Source organism: Semicossyphus pulcher, unplaced genomic scaffold (assembly GCF_022749685.1).
Source record: "Semicossyphus pulcher isolate SPU_LCO1_2020_fin unplaced genomic scaffold, fSemPul1.0.p SCAF_1, whole genome shotgun sequence".
Taxonomy (NCBI): domain Eukaryota; kingdom Metazoa; phylum Chordata; class Actinopteri; order Labriformes; family Labridae; genus Semicossyphus; species Semicossyphus pulcher.
The window spans coordinates 24,637,618-24,661,985 of record NW_027211603.1 but is presented as its reverse complement, the minus strand read 5'-3'; the positions used below and the strand labels follow the sequence as shown (position 1 = coordinate 24,661,985).

Here is a 24,368-nt window from a genome sequence, read left to right as displayed (position 1 = left end):
ACCACGTCTCCATGCAGGATCTTGTTTACCTTGTTCCACAATCTTCTTGCAACAGAAAACATTCTAGTGTAGAAAGCAAGTTATAGGAAGCTAAAAATCTTGTTTTTGTTGAACTCCAGTGGTTTAGCTTCTCACCCTGCTGCACTGATGTGCAGGCGGTAACACATTCTCACTCCCAACAAACCAAAGCTTTGTGGACCCAAGCTTCAAATCATCACGATCAAGGAACCAATCTCATGTCGGTTTGATACATGCAGGGCCCTGCAGTGAAGTTTCCTATAATCAAGATGCAAAATCAGGCTATAATAAAGCAGTATTATAAAGATGCAACGTTAAGTTTTCAAAATCAAGCTTCTGACATGCATTGCACATTTTAAGACTTTTGGGGATGCAGCAATCATTACCACCTGGTTAACTTTGTGAAACAGTCAAAGTTTGGTTCAGGCACAACAAATACTAAAGATAAACTAAAGTAATAATCTTGACGATCTTCATGTAAATAAATGTCTGTTAAGTCACTATCTATGGCCGAATGAGCTAACACAATGGTGATTGAGCCTATGGCCCACTGATGAAAGCCTTTGCATTTGCAATATATAGTACTCTTAAGGACTGGGTGCCTGTGGCGACATTCGCAGGAAAAAGTCACAAGAGGTGCCCAGTTAGTGACGCATTTTCCATCAGCCAGCAGTGGTTGGTCTGCCAGAGAGGGTAGGCGGAGCTAAGCGGCTGCTTTTCAGGTCTTTACAAGTGTTGCGAGTAAACAGTAATCTACTATGGCTGAACAAACAAAGAAAAGATTGATGACTACAGATACAACTTCAAAAATAAGTGAACAAATTTGACGCTCAGATGAAGGCAAACAGTCTAAAAAGGAAGGCGACCATCAGCGAGGAAAATCAAGAGTTACAACCGGAGCCAACCGTGGAAGTCACACATGCAACACTGTCTGGATATCTGGGAAGTGTGCTCTAGTGGGTACTAACTTACATAATGTGTTACATAACTAACACACTGTATATGTCGTAGCTAAGACAGGTCCCTTGCAGAACTAATGTATGTTAAAGAACTTTAAAAGTAGCTGACCTCTTAACGTTAGCTATTTGCTTCACATTTGAAGGATGGAGTAGTATGCAGAGTAGTACATTTTTACAGATGTAGCACAGATATAATTGGCTGAACGTCAGGGGGAGGCTATTGTTGCTTGTGTTTGTCTGGAGGTTGGTCACCTCCTGTGCACAGAGATCACGTCCTGCCAGCATCCACTTATAGCAGCACAACATCATACGGGTAGAAGAAGACTACACATGCATAGCTACAGTGTATTTTTGTAGGAGGAAATGAGTGACATCACTATGGGTGTCCAGTGCTCATGGTGAACTATTCATGAGTGCAGATGTCATTTAGATTGCCTTACCCAGTTGTGCGTTTGTTTGAATTGTCATGTTGATTTTTGTTGATGTTTTTCTCGTCGTGAGTCTTTGTTCGGGGTGAGATCTGTTCCAGGAACCCCTGCAGTTTTATTCTTTCTTTTTCTTTACTTTCTTCTTGTTGTCACTGTATATTTTAAACCTGTTTTTCTGCTCTTCGCTTCTCTGTTCTGTCGCTGAGTAAACAAACAACACGGGTAGCCTCAGTCAGATAATTCACTCAAGTCAAACTTCTGTGACAGATTCATGGTAAATTTCACTTTTACTGCAGACGTCGGGGTGACTGGAATTTATGTTGGCAGCGAGATTACAGCCAGGATCATGTAAGGAATGTGTGTGTGAGTGCGGCCACTGGCACACCGCTCCACTCCATCTGTGTTTCCATCTCGTATCTACCTGCATCTCTCTCTCTTTATCCCTCTGTATCCCCCTCTCTCCCCGCGCTGTGTCTCAGCTGTAACAGGTGTTCTGTGAGGCGGGGGGCCTGCGGATCTAAATGTTCTCATCAGTCGCACAGTCCAGCCCAACAGCTGAACTCAGCGTCAGTCCACAGCCTGCTCCAGCGGCTGCGGCTCCGCGGGGTCACTTTGATTTCTGACAACAATACACTTACATTTTTTTTCTGCTGACAAAATAGTCCCCGGCTACCTTAGACTTTAGCTTTTGATTTACTGGAGTCCAGACATGTTGGCAGCGTTAAAGACCCCGACCAGGCTGCGAATATGTGATAAGGATGCAGAGTAAAAGGAGGGGAAAAAAGAGCTAATCAAGGTTCAGTAATTGACTGAATTAGTGACTGATTGATCAAAAACTAATGAAGAGATTATGCATAATAATTATGACTGTAAACTGCAGCCCTTAAAGAGACGGCAAGGGTGCACTAAGGGTGCAACAGCTTACCGCCCTGTTAAATATGGAAGCTGCATTTTCAGCGACATTCATTCATATTTTGGCAAAATTGTGAATGTTGGGATCACAGCGAGCGCCCAGACAAACAGCACAGAAGTGGATTATGCTACCAGAGTAGTTTGAAAAGCTCTTATGCAGTTTTGATGCTTTTTTTTTCTGCTGCAAAATGGCTTGAAATTTATTGTGACTGCTGTGACTCCGTGCTGATTGCAGCTGCCATCTTCCAAAGGGAGCGAGATTTAAAAGCCACCTTTCAAATCTACGGGAGGCGGAGTGTTTGCTTAATCAAAACAAGTCCCGGGTGCAGTATTCCTTTAAGCCGACATGGACAAACACAAATGGAGTTGTAACTTTGTAAGTGGCTTCAGCACTCGGTTGAACGAATGCATAAACAACGTGAGTGAGAAGACAAAATCACAATGCTTATTTGGCAGAAACGGCTCTCGTTCTCGGAGTTTCCATCTCAGTTGAACTCTTATCGTAAGGTGAAAACTGCACTCAACTTTGTGATGTGCTGGTGACAAGTTGAAGCAGCTTAGAGAATTATCAAGAATACAATAAGACACAGACAGACGGACAGAACTACCAACCGCACAGGGACTTAGTTCTACTAGCTTTAGCATCCTGTGTGTGTCTCTGTGTGTACGCGTGTGTATGTGAGCCCTCTCTGGTCCTACGTCTCTTTCTTTGTGTGCCTCTCTCTCACTCTCTTTCTCTCCTTCCCCCAGCAGCCCTGCCTTCTCTCTCTCTCCGCTCTCTCCCTTCACTTCTCTCCTTCCTTCCCTAGCGGTACTCCTGGATTAGTTCCATTGCCTGGTTATCTAGTGTTGGCCTATTTTTCTCAGAAAAGTGTGGCTTTTACTCTGCAGTTACTGGGGGAAGTCTAAGTTTGCGTGAGTGTGTGAGTGTGTGTGTGTGTGTGTGTGACACAGAGGAGTTGTAAAGGTGCCTTTGAAAGTGTATCCTATTAAATATTTCTCATAAGTTTCAATTGAAATCAGTATCAAAACTCCACTGGGCTTTATTGTCACCAATATTCTTGAGCTGCTGTAAAATTAATTCAAAGATCTCATCTAGAGGCGGTATCTCAGGAGTCTGCTGTGCAACAAAGCTGCAGTAAACACATCAGTGAATAACTGAACTGGAGTTTAATACTACTGTACAATACTGTGAGCATCCATCCATTAACTGTACCGCTCATCCTCCTCAGGATCGTGGGGGGGCTGAAGACTATCCAAGCTATCATTGGGCGAGAGGCGGTGTTACACCCTGGGCTGATCACCAGTCAATCACAGGGCTGACACACAGAGACAGACAACCTTTCACGCTCACATTCAGGCAATTTTTTTTAGAGTCACCAGTGAACCTGACGAGCATGTCTTTGGACGGTGGGAGGAAGCCGGGGTACCTGGAGGGAACCTACGCATGCACGGGGAGAACATGCAAACTCCTCACAGAAAGGCTCCCTATACGTCCGAATCGGGATTCGAACCAGGAACCTTCCAATGAAAAATAAAGACATTCATTGGATGAACTCTGCTCAAATCTACATTGATAAAGTAAAGTGTGAAGTGTTTGCTACGGATGCATATTGCATTCCTACAGAAAAAAAATAATCTGCCCTGTTTTTCTAAATAAACGACATAATTATCTCAGAATTCAGAGAAAAGTTTTCATTAAAAAAAAGCGGGCTCTGTTTTTCTGAATGAACCAGATAGCAGATCGGAGTGGGCTTTCCATCTGATTAACCGTAAAGTCCTGAGGTGCCTGTCGAGTCGACAAACTAACAACGATACCATCTATATTACTTAAAGACACGAGTATCTCCCAGTGTCTCAACCCCGAACCAAAATAAAACAGGATTAAACTCAACAGTCGGGGCATGCTTGCTTTTATAAAATCAATCTTTCTGTTTCATCTAAAAAGTGGGCTGTATACCAGTGCGACTGATATACCAGTATACAATGGAGGTATGTTATTGTGTTACGGTATTTTACCCAGACGATGTCGTGAAGTGGTGACATCACATCTCTGTGTCCTATTCACAATATGCCGCAGTGCTGTTTTCCTCGCTGTTTTAAGGGAGGAAAACTAACTTGATTGTTGCCAACGCTTCGTCACAGACATGCACCGTCATGATCGCCATTGCAGTCGCCACTCTGACAACAATCAACGTTACCGTAGGCTACCAGCTACCGCTAGCTACAGCACCTTTAGCTATCAGGATTGTAGTTTTTGAAGGGCGAAAACAGACGATGGGCTGTAATTTGTGTGTGTTTTGAATGTGTTTTAAATGAAAATAAATTGAAATAGTGTTAAAATAACTTGTATACACGTTTTTATTAATAAATAGCTATAGAAAACCTTTTTCCCTCTGGGATACCCCCAAAGCAGACTGCGTTTTATATTCCGTTGTGACTTATATTCGCCAAATCTCTGACTTTATTCTGTGACTGCAAATTACTGAATCTCTCACCATTTTTCTCTCCATGTTGCTATTGTCAAGGCCCTAACCTTAACTCTAACCCTAGTTAATAAATAACGACACACACCATTAGCAGCTTGACCTGACAACCCATGAGCAAGTGAACAAGTGAAACTGAGCTGAGAAACGAAGAAGAGAGAGTGAGTCTGTGTGGAGAGGAGAGGAGCAGAGGAAGGTTTGACAGCAGAATAAATGAAGCAGGAAGTTTAAGTTAGTGACCAATGAAGCAAAAATGACTCAAAACTGGTAGTAGTGTGTAGTGTGTGTCTGCGTGGCCGTGTGTGTATGTATATGTGTCTATGCATTGTGCAAATGTGCAGAATAAAGGTAGCTGACCTGTTTCCCTCTCTCTCGCACACACAAACACGAACGTTACCCTTTTGCCTCTCTCTCTCTCTTTTTGTCTGTGTTGTTCTTTTCATTTCGCTCCATCTCTCTACAACAAACCTCACACCACCCCACTGATAACCTTTCTCTGCTCCCTCCTCCTCCCTCTGTCATCACCGTGTGTATGCAAAGACAGAACAAAGCTTTATGTCCTCCAACCCAGGGTTTTACACTTTCAGTCATCCTACAGTGCACTCTGACTCCTTTATCCTGCCTTTCTGTGATCTCTCATTTAGTCTTTATCACTATGAACAGAGGTGCTTTCCTTTGACAGCTGATTTCAGACGCTGAAGAGGCCTCTCAACAGTGTTGCATTTTCAAACCGCAGCCTACAGAAAAGGCTTTATCTACAGCAACTTGAGAGAAGTGTGTGAGTAATTCTTGGCTTATTTTCTGGGCCATCTAAACTGCATAAAAGGTCATATACAACAGTAATAAAGAAGGATCCAGAAGGCACCGGGAAAAGGCAGCCTGAGCAGACGTGCCTCAGTAGTTCGGGTGCAGTTTGAGGCGTTGTGTGGCAAACTGGACCGGTGTCTTGGTATGTGACCGTTGGCTGACGTCTAAATCATTACTACTGGACCATTAAATTAGTAATTGCTGGTTGCTCTGACTTACCAAAAACAGTCCACGTACTCCTTCCAGCTGAATTAGTGCCGGTGTATGACAAATATATCTGCTGGCACCGGTAGAAGCAGAGGCTGCAGACGAGGGCAGACGTGCCCTGTAGCTGCTAACCCTCTGAAAATCATTGTATTAGTCTGCATTTTAAAGGAGCTTTGGTCACTTTATTTAGCGCAGATACAAAAGTGAAAACATGAGGTTTACCTTACAAAAGACAAAGAGATCACTGCATACCTGCCAACATTAGGAAGTGAAGGAAGAGCCGCCAGGCCTCACAGTATACCTAAAACCGCCAACAGGTAAAATGTACCCGCTATTAGAATGTATTGATTTTCAAGGTACAAGGTTCATTTATTTACCATTTTACAACCCAGAGTTGTATAATGATATACTAGCTGTGGTGTCTTTGCAGCTTACAAGATGACAACATGACAATGAAATATATATACACTACCAGTCAAACGTTTGGACACACTTTCCCATTCACTTGTATGAGAAAATGTGTCCAAACTTTGGGACTGGTAGTGTATAACGATAAACGTTATTTGCAAAGCACTTTGCGAACAAGGTGCTTGGTAGAAAACAAACCAAAGAAAAGCAGACAGTCCAGAGAGGTCCCCACCATCAGACTCACCTTCACTCAAGGCACTGAGTAAATCTAATGCCTGATTTACATTCACGCACCTCTTCCTCTTATCCGTGTTCAATTGGAGTTTATGACTTGATGAGCAACTTGATGACACACAGTAGTAGAAAAAAAGGCATTGCCATAGCAACATACAATATATCAATCTACACGTGCAAAATGAAAAGCGCGAAAATGACGGCGTTCTATATATGGGTAAATGTGACCCACTGGTGGTTATAGGTATAAATGGCTATTTTTTATCAATGCCTCCAGTTGGGTTGCCAGGTCTTATGACACATATCCCACATGGAGGTTGAGGAACACCCGTTTGATTGGTATCAATGCAAAAAAGGGAGAAAATCGGGAGAAATTACAAAGTGGGAGTAAAGTGGGAGAGTGGGTTAAAATGAAGGAGACTCCCGCCCAAGTCGGGAGTGTCGGCAGTTACGGATTACTGTTGAGTTTCTTTGCTGAGACAGAAACAGATCCTTCCACAGACACCTCACTTAAGACACTCGCTAACTTGTCTGACTACTATACTGCAGCAGCTCTGCCCTGGCTCTTACTTGGATTACCATGAGGTAGTGCAGAAACGGTCTATCTATATCTATAAATCCTATAATCCAATAATCCCATCATATTTCTGCATTATGTAATCACAGGTTGCCTTAAGTCCAAGTGCAGCAATACAGAACTTGGAAGTAAAGAGGGCCTCTTTGAATAAGCTGCAAGGAGCAAAGACCACTGGTAAAAAGCAATACAACAACTAAACAGAGGTGATGAGTGCCGGTGCGTTGGAGGGTGTTTCTACCAGGTTTAGCACAAGACATTTTTTCATGCCTATGTTAGCAGCATAATGATATTAAGAGAGTTATTAGTGCCTGTAATCGTTCAATGCTTCCATGCTGGCTGTGTACGAGATAAGGGGGGGAAATGTCCTCATTTAGTGCGTTTTGTGAGCCTTCAGCAGCCTCAGCTCGTCAAGTTAAGTGGGGATCTTCCAAATCTTTAGTCTTTGAAGGATGATACTCGATCTTTGTGTTTCCCTAAACAACTTCGCTGTTGTTTTTTTGAGCTGTAGCAGAAGTAACTCCCTTGAATGCCATGCTTCTTGACAATCAGCTGCAGTATGAAAGCAGGTGTGCTTGTTGCTGACATTAGCAGTTTGACAGTGTTTCACAAGGGTGCATCCATGTGTGTGTTTTTACAGCTATATGAGCTTTTCTTAATTATGCTAATTATATATAGCCATACTCAGTGCCATAATCGGTGTACTATGTAATTAACTGTGTCATCCAACGCAGGTGCATGGTTGCACATGTACTCATACATGAAAATACTGTGTGCACAGTAAACACAATGGATGCCTTTATTTAATGGAGATAGAGGACTGAAGTAATGACGAGGTGCTACTTTTGAAACATATAAAGTTTTTTAGATGCACCTTGATGAACATAATTCAGTGCAGTAAAGTAAGAGGTCATCAATCTGAAAGGAAAACAGTGCTTACTGGTGAACTATGGAGTCTGTTGATTATATTACAATACTATATAGTGGAAATGGCAATTACCTTAAAGCTCCTGTGAGGAGTTTTAAGCTGGTTATGACACAGACAGAAATGTATATTAATGCCTCTTTTTGACCTACAACAGCAAACAAGACCATCAGCGATATTATTAATTATTGCTATATAGTTATTATTAATGTCTGTAAATAATTAACGGCCGAAACAGCCTTTGTGTAGATTTTTCACAGGAAAGATTCACAATGAGTAATATTTGATTACTTGACTGACTATTAAAAGAAAGCAAGAGGAGATCAGATAAGACCACTTTGTCCACAGGGGGCGCCAAAATCAACACAAAAAAGTTCCTCACAGTAGCTTCAAACTGTTGACATGTTAGTGCCATGTTTACTCATTGACAACATTTTCCTTGTGTAGATTTAATTTCTTTTTTTCTTTTTTGACCTTTTAATGATCTTTGATGTACAATTGTAACTTTGTGTCTGCTGTTCTGCCTTGATCTTTTATGTTTCTAATTAATCAAATCAAGCGGATATCTTTAAAAGCCTTCGTGTTTTTTGGTACAACATTCTTCTCTGTGTTTTCTTGTTGAGCTGCAGTGGAAGGATCATCACAAAAACTTGATTTGTCTGAAGCCTCATTAAATCAGATAAACTTTTTTAAAACAGTATGATTACTGTCACTTTTTAATACCCACTACAAACAGAAGCAATCGTTACAGCAAGTAAGATGTGTTTAAATATTCATTGGGGTACCTGAGTATTATTTTAAGACTTGAACATTTCTAAACCTGTCTTTTCTTTTTTTAGAAGAACAATGTTGGTGGTAATACTCTAAAAGAACGAGAAACTATCTGGCATAAAGCTCATTAAAAAATGTTTAGACATAAAAGCACTGACCTTTGAACAGTGGATGGTCCAAAAGTGGTTTTGGTAGACTGGATAAAGAAATGCTCTTAATAAGGGTGGAAGAAACACACAGAGGATTTTTGGTCTTCACAGTATTCGCACTGATAAAGGTCTAAGGAGGTCAGACATGTTTGTACCCCGTACTAAATAAATATGAACGCAAGAAGTTTGTGGTCTTCTGAGGAACTCATTAATTTGCAGGAGTCTGGGTCAAATACAGAGTAAAAAATCTGCCCGCAGGGATCAAACAGGCATCATTTAACTGGTGAAATTGCAGGCCCAAGTTCAGGCTGACAGACCACTTCTGCAAACATGTGCAGCCGCCTCAGTGGATGCACAGCGAGCTGCTGACAGAAGACCTGCAGGGTTCATGACAGTGAGAATGTCAATGGTTTGCTCTGCTGTAGCCTCTGACCTGACTCCATAATGGCCCTCAGTCTGACTCCGGGAGACTAACTTAAAGTCGGAAAAAGTCCAGGAACACCTTCAAATGTAAAACTTGTTATATATATGTAATACCGGGGAGATTACTCCACATGGAGGTCTGAATCAAGAGTTTTAGCCACAGTCTACCATTTAGAAAAGATGGGTTAAAATAAGTGTTCTGTAAAAGTAAGGAAAATGTTGGGTCCTTCAATTCAGGAACAATCTGGTTCAACCAAAAATCACAACGTTGCTCTTTGGAAACAACAAACCATCAGTGGTCTCCAGTATTAAAGCCTTTACTATGGCTGTTAGAGGGCTTTGTCACAAAAAGCTGCGTCATTTTGAGACACTGGCTGAAGGCAAACTTTCTTAACATACCCTATCTGCATGCTACTTAAAGAAACCGTGCTGCTGGCAGGAAAGGCAGGAGAGCTGTTCATCTTTAACTTCCTGTTTTATATCATGGCCTCCTGAAGACCTGCAGCTTCAGCAGAATGTCCTGTATAGGCTAATGCTGCGTTCCAGACATCTGGGAACTCGAGGACTTCCAAGTAGAAATGTCTGACTTCCAAGTTCCAGGTGCATGATGCCAAATGTAAATACAAAACATGGCCGACTGTGACGAACCGATGTTTCTTTGGCAAGTCTTTAGCCAATTTAACTTTATAAATAACAACAACCTTTGTGCAGAGAGGATAACTTTCACAGATTAAAGTAACCAGCTGCCCTATCACATCGGCGACATTTCTTATGCAGAACATGTGTTACTATATGATAGTAGTTGTTCAAATAAATATATATAATGTTGCTTTTCAGTTGATAGTTTACCATTAACGATGTGTCTCTCCATGGGTGCGGCCATTGTTGTGTGAAGTCAGAAATCTGATTCTCCAGAAGTCGGGGTAGATGAATCTGCTTCGAGTAGGAACTCCGACTTTGAATGGCGTTCCAGAGCAATTTTTCTTGTCAGAGGTCGGAAAAACTCAACCTCGGGGGTTGTCTGGAACGCAGCATTATCTTTGCAGCTTAACTCCTACCAATCAATCAGTGGGGCTGGAGATTGTTGGAGGAACAATGATGGTGCAGAATTTGCCACACATTAACCAAGATCGACAGTTACCAATGACTCACACAGCTTCAACTAAATCCCAAAATTGACAGAAGGCAATAAACTTTCAAACTTTATGTACACAATCTGCACCAGAATCCAAACTTTCCATTACCTTATCGTGCACAAAGCAATAACATCTTGCCCACCATTACACCAGGACAACAGACAGTATTCACTTGCGAGTGTTTGATATTATGTGCGCCTTAAGACAATGAAAATGACAACAGCAGAGTCAACGATTCTAACCTTGTGTTTCGCCCCACCCTAAGGTGGCTCTATGGGGCAATTCACAATCCGACCCAAAAGAACCATGAGAAACACCTTAAAACACTTCAATACTTTAGATTAAATAAAAGACAATCAAACAACCAAAACATGAACTGAAGACCAACAAAGCCAACAACACAAAATCCCTGTCTGAGAGGCAGAACCACAGCAGTCCCCACTCCAGAAGCTTCTCTCTTCAGCTGTCATGACTGGGGCTTTTAAGCTTCTAAGAACAGGTGCAGCTCGTTTAGCAATCACCTGGGAAGAGCTGGGAAGACACAAGAGAAGGGGAGAAGGGACAAACAGTGCAGGGAACACTTACAGCCGAAACACCTTGACATTGTGGAGGAGGGAAACTGATCAGAGCGTGATTCAACGTCACACAAGCGAGACATTACATCAGCGACCGCCAAGACACCAGTTACTCTGCAGTAGACTTTATACTCCAAGGAGACACGTGAAGCTACGCTAAGTCTATATTCTTTAAGTATCACTCAATCAGAGCCTTTCACTTTGAGTGGTGGCTGTAGAAAGTTTTACCTCTCTCACTGCTGTAACTGAACAAAGATGGTGGTTTGCTGGATTTCAGGCAGCTGCATGGATTCCAGTGGGGACAGGTTTTTTACAGTGAGAAAGTTTTTAAAAAATTGCATGAAAACTTTTCAGACTCTTTCAGCAGTTTCCTCTTTACTGCTGTCCATCTTCATCGGCAATATGCTCCACACAGGGACATTTCTAACTGGAAGGCAATGGGGGGCTTTGAGGAAACTGTCTGCAAAGCCACCTGTGCCTGTCCTATACAATATAAGACACGGGCAGAGATTGATCAGATTTCCCTGCGTGAGAGAAGCTCTTCAGTCTTAGAAATAATAAATGTTTTCACAGTGTTGACATCAGTCATCATAGTGAGTGGGCTGGAGTAGAGTTAATACTGCTGACGCACAGCTGTAGCTGGTAAGAGGATCCACAGATGCCGGGTCAGCCCTTATTTCTATGTATGAGATTTCAGAGTTCCTCCCCCCCACACACTCACAGTCTAAAAGATATACCCTGCCTCCTCTGCGCTCCTCTTTGTGAACAAAGAGAGGGCAGTCAGCTCCTCTTGGCTTCATCCTGCTGTCCATGTGGGCAGCCGGATGGGTTCATATCAGCAAGTCTTGCACCATTCAGCCAGAAGCTGAGCGGAGGAGAGGCTTTTAGGTCAACCAGCTGACCACTCGCCCTCGCCGAGCTCAGACGCAGAACAGGCAGCAGCAGGACAATTGGAGCTCTTATATTGAAACATTAAAACATAAGTTACACTCTAATAAACAAAGAGGGGATGGTGGGTGTGATTCAACAGCTCCTGATGCTCAGCTGGAGAGGGAGGAAGCCTTGCAAGCTGAGCTGAAGCTCGGGCGACAGTGACACACACCAGGGACACCCCGAGGGCACAAAAGACAGTGGTCTCACTTCAGCACTATGCTGCCTGTCCTCAGTAATGTCCACACCATTCAGAGAGGTGTTAACACCAACAGAGGAGCAGGGATAAGAAAACAATGAGCCTGCACCTCCAGTTTATACCCTTTTCCAGGTAATTTAGAGTGTTGACGCAGGTTTTTCAGACCCGGGAAGACCCACTTATATATGCAGATTGTCTGTGTTCCCATTGCCAGTGGAGTATACTCCTGTTGGTCTCTTTTCTGCTGCGTCACCGTCTGACATCACAAACGTGCCGGAGACGGGGTTAGTAAACAGTGAGGATGTTACGCTGGTTAGGTCTTTATTGTATCATTCAGTCTGAGCATCAAACTCGGCGCCGACAAATCTGGAACGATGTTCGAGCGCTGCTCGGACAGAGACGGAGGGAATTTGTAGCTGAGATGACAAGAAGTCGCAGAAGTTACCGACAGAGCATAGCATTGGGCTGGAAAGTGGCGGAGATTAGCGTGTCGACCCGGGTTTTGTGTTCCCATCAATGCCGATCGGAGCCAAGGCGCTAAAAACCCTGGTCTACTGCAGAGTCATTTGACCCGGGTCTGAATGCCGATTGTTACCTTTCCCACTAAGCAAAAAAAGTGGGATGTTAGCGGTGTTTTTGACTAGTGGGAAGGTGGCTTTAGTCACTTGGTCTGAGTGACAATAGGAATAGGGTTAGTGCACTACAGGCCAGAAGGTCTTGAAGCAACTAGTTCACCACTTTCCCGGGTAATAGAAGAGTAGAAATGTACCTTGTGTGTTTGGCTTTCCATTATGCAGGAGTAAAATAAATCCAGGGCTAATTAACACCAGTGATATAAACCAAGTTGGCAGAGGGGCTGCAGTGGTCACCTCATCTTTTAACTTCGTACTTCAGGTATCTACAGCAACACATTTTTCACTAAGGTTTTAAAGTGTATTTGAACGCCTCGCACATGAAAAAGATCATTTTAAAATAAAACTGCCTGTATCTGTTTTTGAAATTTCTGTTTAAACTTAATTTGAATTAAATCTATGATGAAAGGAGAGCAAGCATTCATTTTTTAAACAGCCACGAACAGAGGCAAACTCCGGTCTAATGAGACAGGGCTGACAGCAGTTCAGCAAGCCAGGAGTCACACACTGCTCAGGAAGGCTGTGTCTAAGAGTTGTTCCAGTCCCTCACATCCCCCAAAAAGTTCAGTTCAGTAGCATCATATGAATAGACTGTATAAAAACATGATGTAGCTGTTGTTTTCAAAAGTAAAGCCAATGCAGAAGTGGCTTAAACCTGAATTCCTTCTAATGGTCAGCAGGGGGCGACTGCACATGTTGCAAAAAGAGGTCCAAGCCAAATACATCAACTTCTCAGTTGTTAACATTTTCCTAATGAGCTCAATCATGAGTTTCAAGTCTTTAAATTAAGGTAGCAGTCACATGAGGGGGAGACGGTAGCTTAGTCTATAGGGGCTTGGCTTTGGAACCAGAGGGCGGCCAGTTCGAGTCCCGGTACGGACCAAGCAGAGAATTGGGGCTAATAGCTGGAGAGGTGCCAGTTCCTTACCTGGGCACTGTCGAGGTGTCCTTGAGCAAGAATCCCCCAAAGCACATGTCCATGTGCAGCCTCCTGTCCTGTTTGAGCTTGTGTACATTTCGGGCCTATGTGTGTAGCATGTTTGCTCTAACAGAGTGAACAAATTGAAAGTATGTCTTCTTCTTCAGGCGTGGCTGCCAGAATAAAGCACGAGATAGAGACAAAACAATGCATACACCTCCTGTTGCCTAAATATGGTCCAGTTTGGTTCCAAAAAACAAAGGTGGCGACGGCAAAAATGCCAAACTTAAGGTTTTTACAAGGGGGGGTTCAACATCCACTAGGTGATGTCACAGTGGCAACTTCCACTTCCTTCCCACCATGCACCCAACACTTCAAACAGACCTCTCACACGAGGGGCACTGCGCTGTTAGATGATGCTACATGTGTTACAAAAAAAACAACAAAGCGCTAAAAGTAGGAAGCAGGAGGAAAGACAAGATCACAGTGTTGTCATGGCAGTAGCAATCAGCAGCAGGTTTCCGAGAACAGCCAGAGGGGTCGAGGCACAGGTGAGTTGCTGGTACACTTGGCTTCCCTGTTGTCACCCTACAGCTGCAGCTCTGGAGAGCACCGGACATTGTTAGTGCAGCTGTCATTTCACCTTATGTGGAGCCTGCAGACAGCACACTCTGGTGGTTCCACTATCCCAGCAGAAACACGCTTCAGGCCGACAACTTCTAACACATACAGTCAGCAGGAGGTCCAAGGTGCAGCGCCTGGTCGAGCTCACCTCGCTCGTACAGTCTTATGCAGAGGCTCGAGAAAGCTCCGTGCAATCAAGTAGACTCATCTTGTGTGCGTGGGCGAACATAAGAAAGTGATAAGCTGAAGCAAAAATAGAAGCAGAGCCTGTTCATGCATTTTGTTGAAGATGAAATATATTATTTTTCATTCTTTCTTTCTTTTGATATTTTCCAGCATACCTAAGAACTTCAAGCTCATTTCACAGAGTAGCTCTTGACCTTTGGATTTAAGCGTGAAGGACCCAATGCATCTGCTTTGAAGTAATCTTTTGAACCAGCCTACACACACAACACAGTTCAGCGAGGCCAAACAGAAAATAGGCCCAAACACTTACTTTTATGGATAAATAAATATGTCAACACTGAGGACACAATAATGCAGCATTTCAGTCTTGAAGGCTGGACTCTCTCCCTCAGTCTATAGTCCATACCCCGTTTTTAACACTATAGAAGAATGTATATACTGTAGCCTTGGCCCTGTTTGAGCACTAAAGGAGACGTACATTCTGCAAGCCTCCACACAAACAAACCACTCAGTATAGTCTGCAGTCTATACGATTCATCTTCCAGCACTAAAGGAAACATAAAGTGTTCTACTCAAACACTGACACATAACACAGCTGTATAATGTTTTCAAGGAAAAACCCATTGTTATCCATAACTGCAACAACAAGCTCAAACACCACTTGGTGCGATCCCAGCTCATTCCTCCTACACAGAAGAAGAGCGCTATGAATAAGCTTCCCACAGCTTCTATCTGCCCTTTCTCCATCAATATTAGAGTCCCACAACCCACCAATACTGATACAGCCAATTCATCGGCAGTGGTTCATATTTCCTGCATATTTGTGGTCGTCAACAGAGCAATAAAGACAATAATTCATTTGATTATTAGTGCTGTTTAGTGAGGTTTGGTGTATGTGCCTTGTTAGTGTGTTGAAGTTACAATTGGGTTTTCAAATTTCTAATATCTTTGTAGAGCACGTCAAATGATGAAATCAATCCTTGAGTCCATCCATTATCTATACCGCTTATCCTGTTCAGGATCGCGGGGAGGCTGGAGCCTATCCCAGCTGTCAGTGGGCGAGAGGCGGGGTACACCCTGGACGGATCGCCAGTCAGTCACAGCATGCATTTAACCGAGCATGTCTTTGGACTGTGGGAGGAAGCCAAAGGGAACCCGTGCATGCACAGGGAGAACATGCAAACTCCACACAGAAAGGCCCACTATGTCTGAACCGGGAATCAAACCAGGAACCTTCTAGCTGTGAGGCAACAGCGCTCACCACTGCACCACTGCGCAGCCATCCTTGAGTTCGCTCACAGTAAATTTACTTTTTTTTTTTAAACAATAAAATTTCACACTTGTCGGTTTCTGGCTCATCGTATGTGAATGTTTTGTGTTTTTTGTGAAAGTCTCAAACTATTTCAAAAGCGTACATCAGTATATCTGGATTTTAGATTGCTGGATGGACAAAAGCAACAGATCTGAAGACATCATGCTGGGCTTTGGGAAACTACAATGATGATTTTCATCACAATTTTCTGAAATTTTACAGACAAAACCACTAATCAACTACTCATGAATTATTCATTAAATCAATCAACAATATAAGTACTCATTAGTTGCAGCCTGACATCTTGAATGTATTATTGCAGGCTGTAGATTCTTCATTCAAAATAAAATGTCAGTACCATTCGCCTGAAACACATTTCATTTGGCTCTTTTAAAAGAAATGTTCATGTTCATGTTCTTCCGCTTATCCGGGACTAGATAAGAGGCGGTTCAGGCATCTGATTAGGATGCCTTCTGGGCGCCTCCCTGTGGAGGTTTTCTGGTCACGTCCAACTGGGAGGAGACCCCGGGATAGACCCAGAGCCTGCTGGAGGGATTATTTATTCCACCTGGCCTGGGAACGCCTCGGGATCCCCCAGGAGGAGCTGGAAAATGCGGTTGGAGAGGGACGTCTGGACTAACTTGCGGAAGGAAATGGATGGATGGACAGCTTTTAATTATAGAAATTAAATATAAACTGTATTAAGTATTGATTAAAAGTTGCACCTTTTACCATAACTACAGACTTTCTACAGCATAACAACACTTCTTATCTATATTGGATTAAATGGACGCCTGCAAGCTAGTTCAGGCAGGCAACCCAGGCTGCACTGACACACAAGCATCATTCTCCTCAATCACCTGACTAACACTTCCTCCCGATTTGGCGCTCTATTTAAGCTGCCCTGCACCAGTACAGCGCTCATACTTTCAGCCCCACCACCACCCCAGCATCCACTGGCAGGCTCCGGCTAGGGGGGGTTAGGAAATGTGCAAGGAGTGAGGAGGTCGGACCCTAGACGCCAAACACAAGCTATGTTCTGCTGCTGCAATAAACCTTACAAACATGAGTTGACTGACTGAAATATGTTATATTCCAGTGGATTTACTCACTAATTTAGTTTTGAGAAGAGCATAAAAAAGACTTCCCGACCAGTGCAATGTCAAAGCGTCTTTGTTTGTTCTCTTTTAACTTTGTCCAACTACTTTTGTCACCATGGAAAAAGTGGACCATGCAAAAAAAGGAAGTCCTTTTAAAACTATTTATCCGATATGACAGAAAATCAAGTCAAATTAAAGCTGACACTCACTGTGCTTTGAATTCATATTCAATGTGTCATATCCCATCTAGGAGAAATGCGTATTCAAAGAAATATGCTGTTGTCCAAATGCCAACTTTTCATTCAAAGAGGAAGATGAGTAGAGAAGAGGGTAGACTTTACTCAGACGGAGAGAGTCAAAGGGGTTTGAAGAGAAGAGAGAGCCGGAAAGAAGATCAGACAGTAAATGAAAGGATCATTTCTAACCTCATTTTTAAGTTGCCAGGCGATGGTTGTCCATCGTAAACTGATACAATATCAAAGTCTTCCTCCAGCGCCAGCGTGACGAAGGTTAGCTGGATCCGGTTCCTCTCCCCTGTTATTATCAGCCACGTACAGTTGGCGTAGTTGGGATAGCCGTGGGGGAAACCAGGCGACTCTATGGTGCCGTTCAGTCCTTGGACGACTCCCCCACAAGATTCAGCTGCAGAGGAGAGACGGGACAAAATCACATCAGCTTTGCGAGTTACATCATGCATTTAATTATATCATCTAGACATAACACTGCATACTTCACATTTCAAAGATAAAGACTGACATTTTATTGCCTGCGGCCTTGTGACGTTTGTCATTTTCTGAACAGAGTTCAGGACGAGAAAATGAGGAATGACTGAAGAATTATATCAATGCATTGAAGGTTAAACATGCATTTTTTAAGCTCCTGCCTCCACCAAAAACCTTCAGAAATAATGTCAGAGAGCGAGACTTAAATATTCTCTATGTGCCAAGCCAAGTGTGACTACAGGAACAAGGCCCTGTCCTCACATGCAACCCTCACATAATGCAGCATATGCCTCACTGCCTTCCATGACACTCAAACATATGCCATATAATGCTCTCATGCAAAGTGGCTGCACGAAACTACATACTGCACATGTAATAAGGGATCTAACTCGCTGGCTGTGATCTCCTGCTCCCTGACCAGGAACAACCTGCCATGACACATACACATTCACTCATGCACAGAATACTGCATGGTTTTATTAAACAGCATGTAGCGTGTGATCACACTCATGAAAGTCCCATAACATCTAACACTGTAACATTAAACATGCAGACGTAAGACCGCATACAACCCCGACATTGTCCTTCCATTACACTGAACAGAAAAACAAGGTACATGGAGCTTATATCTTCTGCACTGACTGCATGGACCTTCATGTGCACAAATGCACACATACACACAACAGTTCATAAACATCTGAAGTCACTGCATATACATGTCAAAGGAGGCATAGTTGCACAGACACATGCACAGAGGAACAGACTCTATGGCGAACTTTATAAGATTTCACAAGCAGCTTTTAGGTGTGAACTTCAACAAAGCAGCTCTGTGTGTCACATGTCAGGTGAAAATGAAAGCTAGACGTGTAACTAGAGCAGACAAAAAAACCCCAAAAACCCTCAGGTAGCCAAGAACAGGTAACAGAGGGTGAGAGCTAAGAGCTTTCTTTTGCTAAAGCTGTGTCTCAACCCCGTGTGCATCCACTCCCCTCCTCTGCTCTGTCGTCATTTACGCTCCTCTCCCCTCTCTCCTCCATCTTTCATCTTCTGCTCGCTCTCTTCGAGGAACACTTTATACACTTTATTCCTAAGGCCACTCAAATATCCAGGGCACGTAGCGCAGTGTGCATGTGCATGTGTGTGTGCGTGTGCGTGTGCGTGTGCGTGTGCGTGTGCGTGTGCGTGTGCGTGTGCCCAACATGAAAGCAAGCAGTAATTGTATCTCAGATAGCGATGGCTATTGATTTATTAACCTTATATCACTGACAACAAACGCACACACATACGTGGAAGTGTGTCGTACACTCCAGAGACAACTCTCTACTAGGTCACAATCTACTCAACCAAATGCTAACTAAATCTGTGTGCGTCTGTTTCTGTGTGTTTTTGTCTTTCCCCGTCTAAATGAGATCATAACTTCCACACTGTGCACATACCAGATGTTCCTGTTTGTCTGAAGTAACACAAAACACACAAACACACGTAAATACCTTTACGCGGGCGCAAATGGACAAGCTGGCAGCTACAGAGGAGCACACACATATACACGTGCTCACACACACACACGCGCTCATACACAATCTTCAAACCATCTGGAGTGCCCAGATTAATTTCAGATTGTTCTCCACCGTCTTTCCAACCCAATTCACCTCTCCCCCTCAGCCGTCTTTGTGTCTGTCTCTCGTTCTGTCAGCCATCGTCTCTTGTCTTTCTGTCTGCGGTCTCGTTCGCTGCCAGATCCCCCTCTGCCCCCTCTGAGCAGATGGGATAAGGAGAATTCAGCGGATCTTTGCATCGAGCCGGATGCCATATTGTAGCACCATACTTGAGGCATTTCAGTAAAGAGTACTTTGCCTTGCCTCTTTGTTGATTTAGCTTCGAGTCCCCCCTCCCCTCTGCTTTCAGTGTAACTTTTCTGTTGGAGAGACCGTCCAGTAACTGACAACCATATGGTCAGCTCTCCTAACAGCTGTCCATGAGAGCAAGATAACAAACACTCATTGTAAGACATGACAGAGCAGGAATAGATGAGGAGTCTCGAGCTATACGAGCTGCTCTTTGAGGCTGTGCTTTGACATCATGCAGAGACTGTATATAAGAACAGGAAGTAGCCTCTGATTTCTAAAGTGAAGCCAATCCCTTAAACTTCCATATTTTATAATGTCTAGCAGAGGGCCCCTCCGATGATGATGGAGTGTATGAAACCAGATGGGAAAATGACCCTGCCTCTCACCTGATATATCCCATCAGGAACAATTCTCATATCAAGGTTAAAGTCTTTCTCCCTTGTTTCAAGTGTTTTTCAACATGAATTTAGTGAATGATGGTGCCATTTACAGTAAAATCGACGATGCAACAGGGCATGCTTTTGGGCGTGGCTACCTGTGATTGGCAAGTCGCCACAAGGAGAGACACATAGCAACACTTACCCACCCTGCAATTCAAATATGGCCACCAAAGAACAAAGATGGCAACAGCCATGACCACTTCTTTTTTACAGTCTATGGCTTAGTGGTCCAGTGGACTAAATGCCAGCATCAGAGGGCGAACATGATTAAAATGACCGTGCTAACATGTTTAAGTTAAGCAGGTATAATGTTTGTTTCAATTATTTGAATTTTCTGGATTAGACATTAAAACAAAGTAGAGCAAAGGCTGATGGGAATTGCACGTTTTGCAGGTACAATACTTGCTCATGAACAATAGTGGTGGATAAATTAACATTTTGGCACTAGACCAAGGTTACAAAGAACCATCACTTTGTTTTATTATTATTCATTCTGGGCTGGTGGTGTCCAATGGTTGTTATGACAACACCAACAAATGTCCATCTCATGGCGGCTCTAAAGAAAAAATTGAAAGAATGGCCAAGCTTTGTAGGTCTCAACCTCAGCGGAGAATAAATATCTGTATAAAATGTATGGTGATATATTTAATAGTTGTAATGTGGGCAGAAGTGGTGGACCAACATTGCTCTACCTACAGCCACGCCTCTCATCTGGCTAAAATATTTCAAATACATTTGTTGGTTCTGTAAATACAAACATCATCAGGAAACTGTTTTGCAGATAAAAACACCCGACACCTATTGATAGAGGCCTTGAGTCAGCGTGTGTGACCTCCATTCTAACAAACACAGTGCCTTGAAACACAAAGACGTGTTGTCACCTGTCTGGTTCATTCCAGGTTCTGTCTTTTGTTGAATTGTCAGAACTTTCTAACTAATTGGACGGGAAAGGGTTAGGCAAAAAGATTTAAATCTGTGTAATTGTGGTCTGCAAATCTTTCTCATTGTGGCAGCAACAGATAAGAAACATAGCAAGTAATTATTCTTTTTTTCACATCCTCCTCACCCGGTATGCCCTCCTTCTAACTTGTCATAACTTTGAAGATCTGACAAACATATTTACTTCTATAAGCTGTGATTTCTTTGTTTGAAAGGTCTTAATTTGATAAGATGCAATGTGCGTGTTGCATGAACAGATCCCTGAGAGCCTACTGTATAAGTAGTGTGTTAAATAGCAGCTGCAGACACATGCGGATAAAAAAGCGGGCTGTCATATGCACATGGGTGCTGTGCACTCAGATGTAGACACTCATGCAAACACACACAGTGTCAGTCTTTATTAAAGCACAGGGCTAAATCCTTCAGGTATGTTTAGTTTGATTTATATTGTACAGGCTTTAAGGCTTCTCCCCTGTTATTTACAATATGTTCACTTCAGAAAATCTTCAGTGCGGCACACTAATGCTGATGTGCGACATGTCCCAGGTTAACACGCAGATGGCTACTTGAGGATTTTTCCATATCTAACAGGCATTCCCGAGAGCTGTGCGCCACATGTTAGCAATCAACCCACAGCAGCTCCTTTCGCTGCCTCTTCCACGCGTTCAATACACAGATGTAAGACATTTTTCATGCAGAAAAAAAATGAACTATTTCTCAATAATTTCTGCTGTACAACCTAAACAAAGCCTGCATTGTTCTGTAATGGATCGGGTCAGTGCACATATCTACATAACAATCAGACAGATGGTTAAATTTAAGGCGCAGAGAAGCGGCAGAGAGGTTGAGCGCCCTGCTAGAACCTGACCACAAGGTCCCTGGCTCATAAATCAAAACGGCGGCCTCCTCTTTCCACGGCGTGCTGGGCCACAAATCAAATGCATCTTTCTAAGTTACGCTGTGTAGAACTATTGACTGCAGTGATTCAATACCGCTTATGAAAAAGTGGAGGGGCGAGGAGAGGAGAGGGAAGGCGAGGGGAGAAATCTGCTGTCTATTTTCTGGTACCCTTGTTTTCTCTCCCTCCTTTGCCTCTTCTCTTGTACCACCCCCTCCCTCTTTTTCATTATCTCAGTGTCACAATCATTGTGTCTCTCCCACATTTTGTTTGTCTTTGCGGCCGTCCATGTCTCTTCCTCCCTTTGACTCTTTCTCTCTGCAACCTCCTGTCCATCCCTGCTCTCTTTATAACCCCGTGTTACCTGCATCTCTCCTTTCTCTCTCTGCTTCCCCAGCTCTCTGTGATAAACGCCTCCTCCTCCCTTCCTTCCCTCTACCTCCGTCCTCTCTCATCCCTCTCTCTTCCTCGCCATCCCTCTTTTAACACAATTATCTCTGTATTAGTATCATTGCATCTCTCCCTCAGCGTCATTACATCCCATCCTCGCTTTCTCGCTATTATTACAGCAATGTCACATTGTCTCTCTCCTGGTGTCATTATATCTATGTCTCTGTGTTTCCTCTCTTATCCTGCGAGAGTGTTCGGCTGTTTTTATTCCACCCACTCATCTCCTATATTTATCACGCAAAGAACAAATACCACAACCTCTCCCTGTCTGTCTTTCTCTCTGTATCGCCGTTGCTCGCACTCTCTGTCAGCCCACTGTCAAACAGTTTAAGTAAATGGGTCTGCAGTTTAGGCCATTTAGCTGGTGCTCTGTGGGGATAAAAGCCGGTCTCTGGGAAATAATATTAAAGTCCATCTATGCAGTTAAATATGCTGAAAGCAGTTCTGAAACAGACTTTGTGCTTTTCTGTGAAAGCAAGTTCTTTTAACGCTATTGAGTTTAAACTTTTTACAGCCACCATGACAGTCACTTTGAATTATTAGTAAGAGAGTGGAAATAGCACTTTAGTCATTGTGTGCGTGTGAGGAATTTTTATAAAGAATTAATGCGTTAAGAGAAGAGGAAAGGATTTTTGACGGAAAATCCTTTTTGAATTAGAGATTGGCTTCAATTTCACCTCTGTGTGTTTACTTTGTTGGGCTCAGATTTGACTGTGCGAAGTCTGCTTGTGCCGGCCGGTAAACAAATCGTTAAAGTAAACTAGTAAACACTAAACAAACAGAAATTCTACCACGCTTTATGTTACACTTTTAGAAGTCGATCAAAGAGCCTGTTTGTCAAGCACAGGATGAATACACGTGTCAGATAAATAAACCAACCACCCAAGTTAAATATGCGGGGATGAGCTAAACCAGTGGTGTGGTAAGGGACAGGGCATGCCCAGTCACCGGTTACCATGACAACCCAGGAATGAAGCGGACATGTTTCATACCCCGTGTGACACACACGCACGCACACACATGGACAAACCCAGAGACACACAAGGAGAATCAAGGCCACGTCCGGAGTAAATCCCAAATATTGTCAGCAAGGAATAGGGCTTGCTGTCTGGAGATATCAGAGATAGGCAGGATGGATGGTCTGTTTGTGTGTGTGTGTGCGTGCGTGTGTGTGTGTGTGTGTGTGTGAGAGAGAGAGAGACATGATCACAGATAGTAGGAGACTAGAATAAGGACAAAGGGAGGGAGGCACACACAAAGAACTGCATGTGATTGCATGTGTAGTCTTATTTGCCTTTGCTGTGTGTGTGTGTGTGTGTGTGTGTGTGTCGTCAAATGTTATCTTTAGTTTTTCATCGTTCTCGCTTTGAAAAACAAACTAATTTACTTTCTAGTGGAAGCCACCACTCTGCATCTGTAATCAATCACCCTTCAACCTACAAATCAAAAGCTTTATGTTGTGAATCGAATGAATGGAGATGATTGAAGGGATTCAAATCAACACAGAGCCCAGAATCCAAATACTCAACAAACTTGTGAAAAACAATAATTTAAGACTACAGCCTCAGCCGTACGACTGCTTATCCTCCTGCCTGTGCTATCTGTGGAGCTACACATCTTGTTTTACAAATCATGATTGATGTTTTATTCACTGCAGATATTATTGTCTCTGCAGACGTGTTTGCTCATAGGCACCGGATGAAATTCTGTCATTCCATTATTTGTGTTTGCTTCAAAAGCCTCAGTGGAGCAGGCCATGCCTGTTTGTTTGGGGCTTTGGGACCTGCTGTCAGTCGGGTGATGCCAGAGCACTGGGGGCACTTTTTATGGAGTGGTGGCAAATGCAGTGAATGACATCGCCACGGCGACAGCTCATTACCAAATGTGTTGCACCGGTCAAGAGAAATGAGAGTCTAGCAGCTTGGCCAGAGTTTGACAGCTCCAAGGTGTAAATGTGTAGAACAACACTGAACAAGACGGCGGGTCCAGCCCTTAAAGGTACAGTACAGATATATTTAAAGCACAAGCTTCCAGTCTTGGAAATATGAGTTTGCATAAGTCTGACAGAGCATATTGTTAATTAATATTATTTGTTGTTGTTTCAGGGGAGATCAAACTCATATTAGAGAGCAACAAATATTTTTATATGATTAGAATG

At 43.1% G+C, this 24,368-nt stretch overlaps 1 protein-coding gene across 1 annotated transcript in view; it reads right to left on the bottom strand.

Annotated features, from left to right (window-relative positions):
- Positions 1-24,368, bottom strand: part of LOC138592048 (CUB and sushi domain-containing protein 1-like) — a 467,070-nt gene that overhangs the window by 342,869 nt on the left and 99,833 nt on the right. The window contains exon 2 of the mRNA XM_069662659.1: positions 17,340-17,556. Coding sequence (XP_069518760.1) covers positions 17,340-17,556 — 217 coding nt within the window. The remainder of the gene's footprint in view (positions 1-17,339; positions 17,557-24,368) is intronic.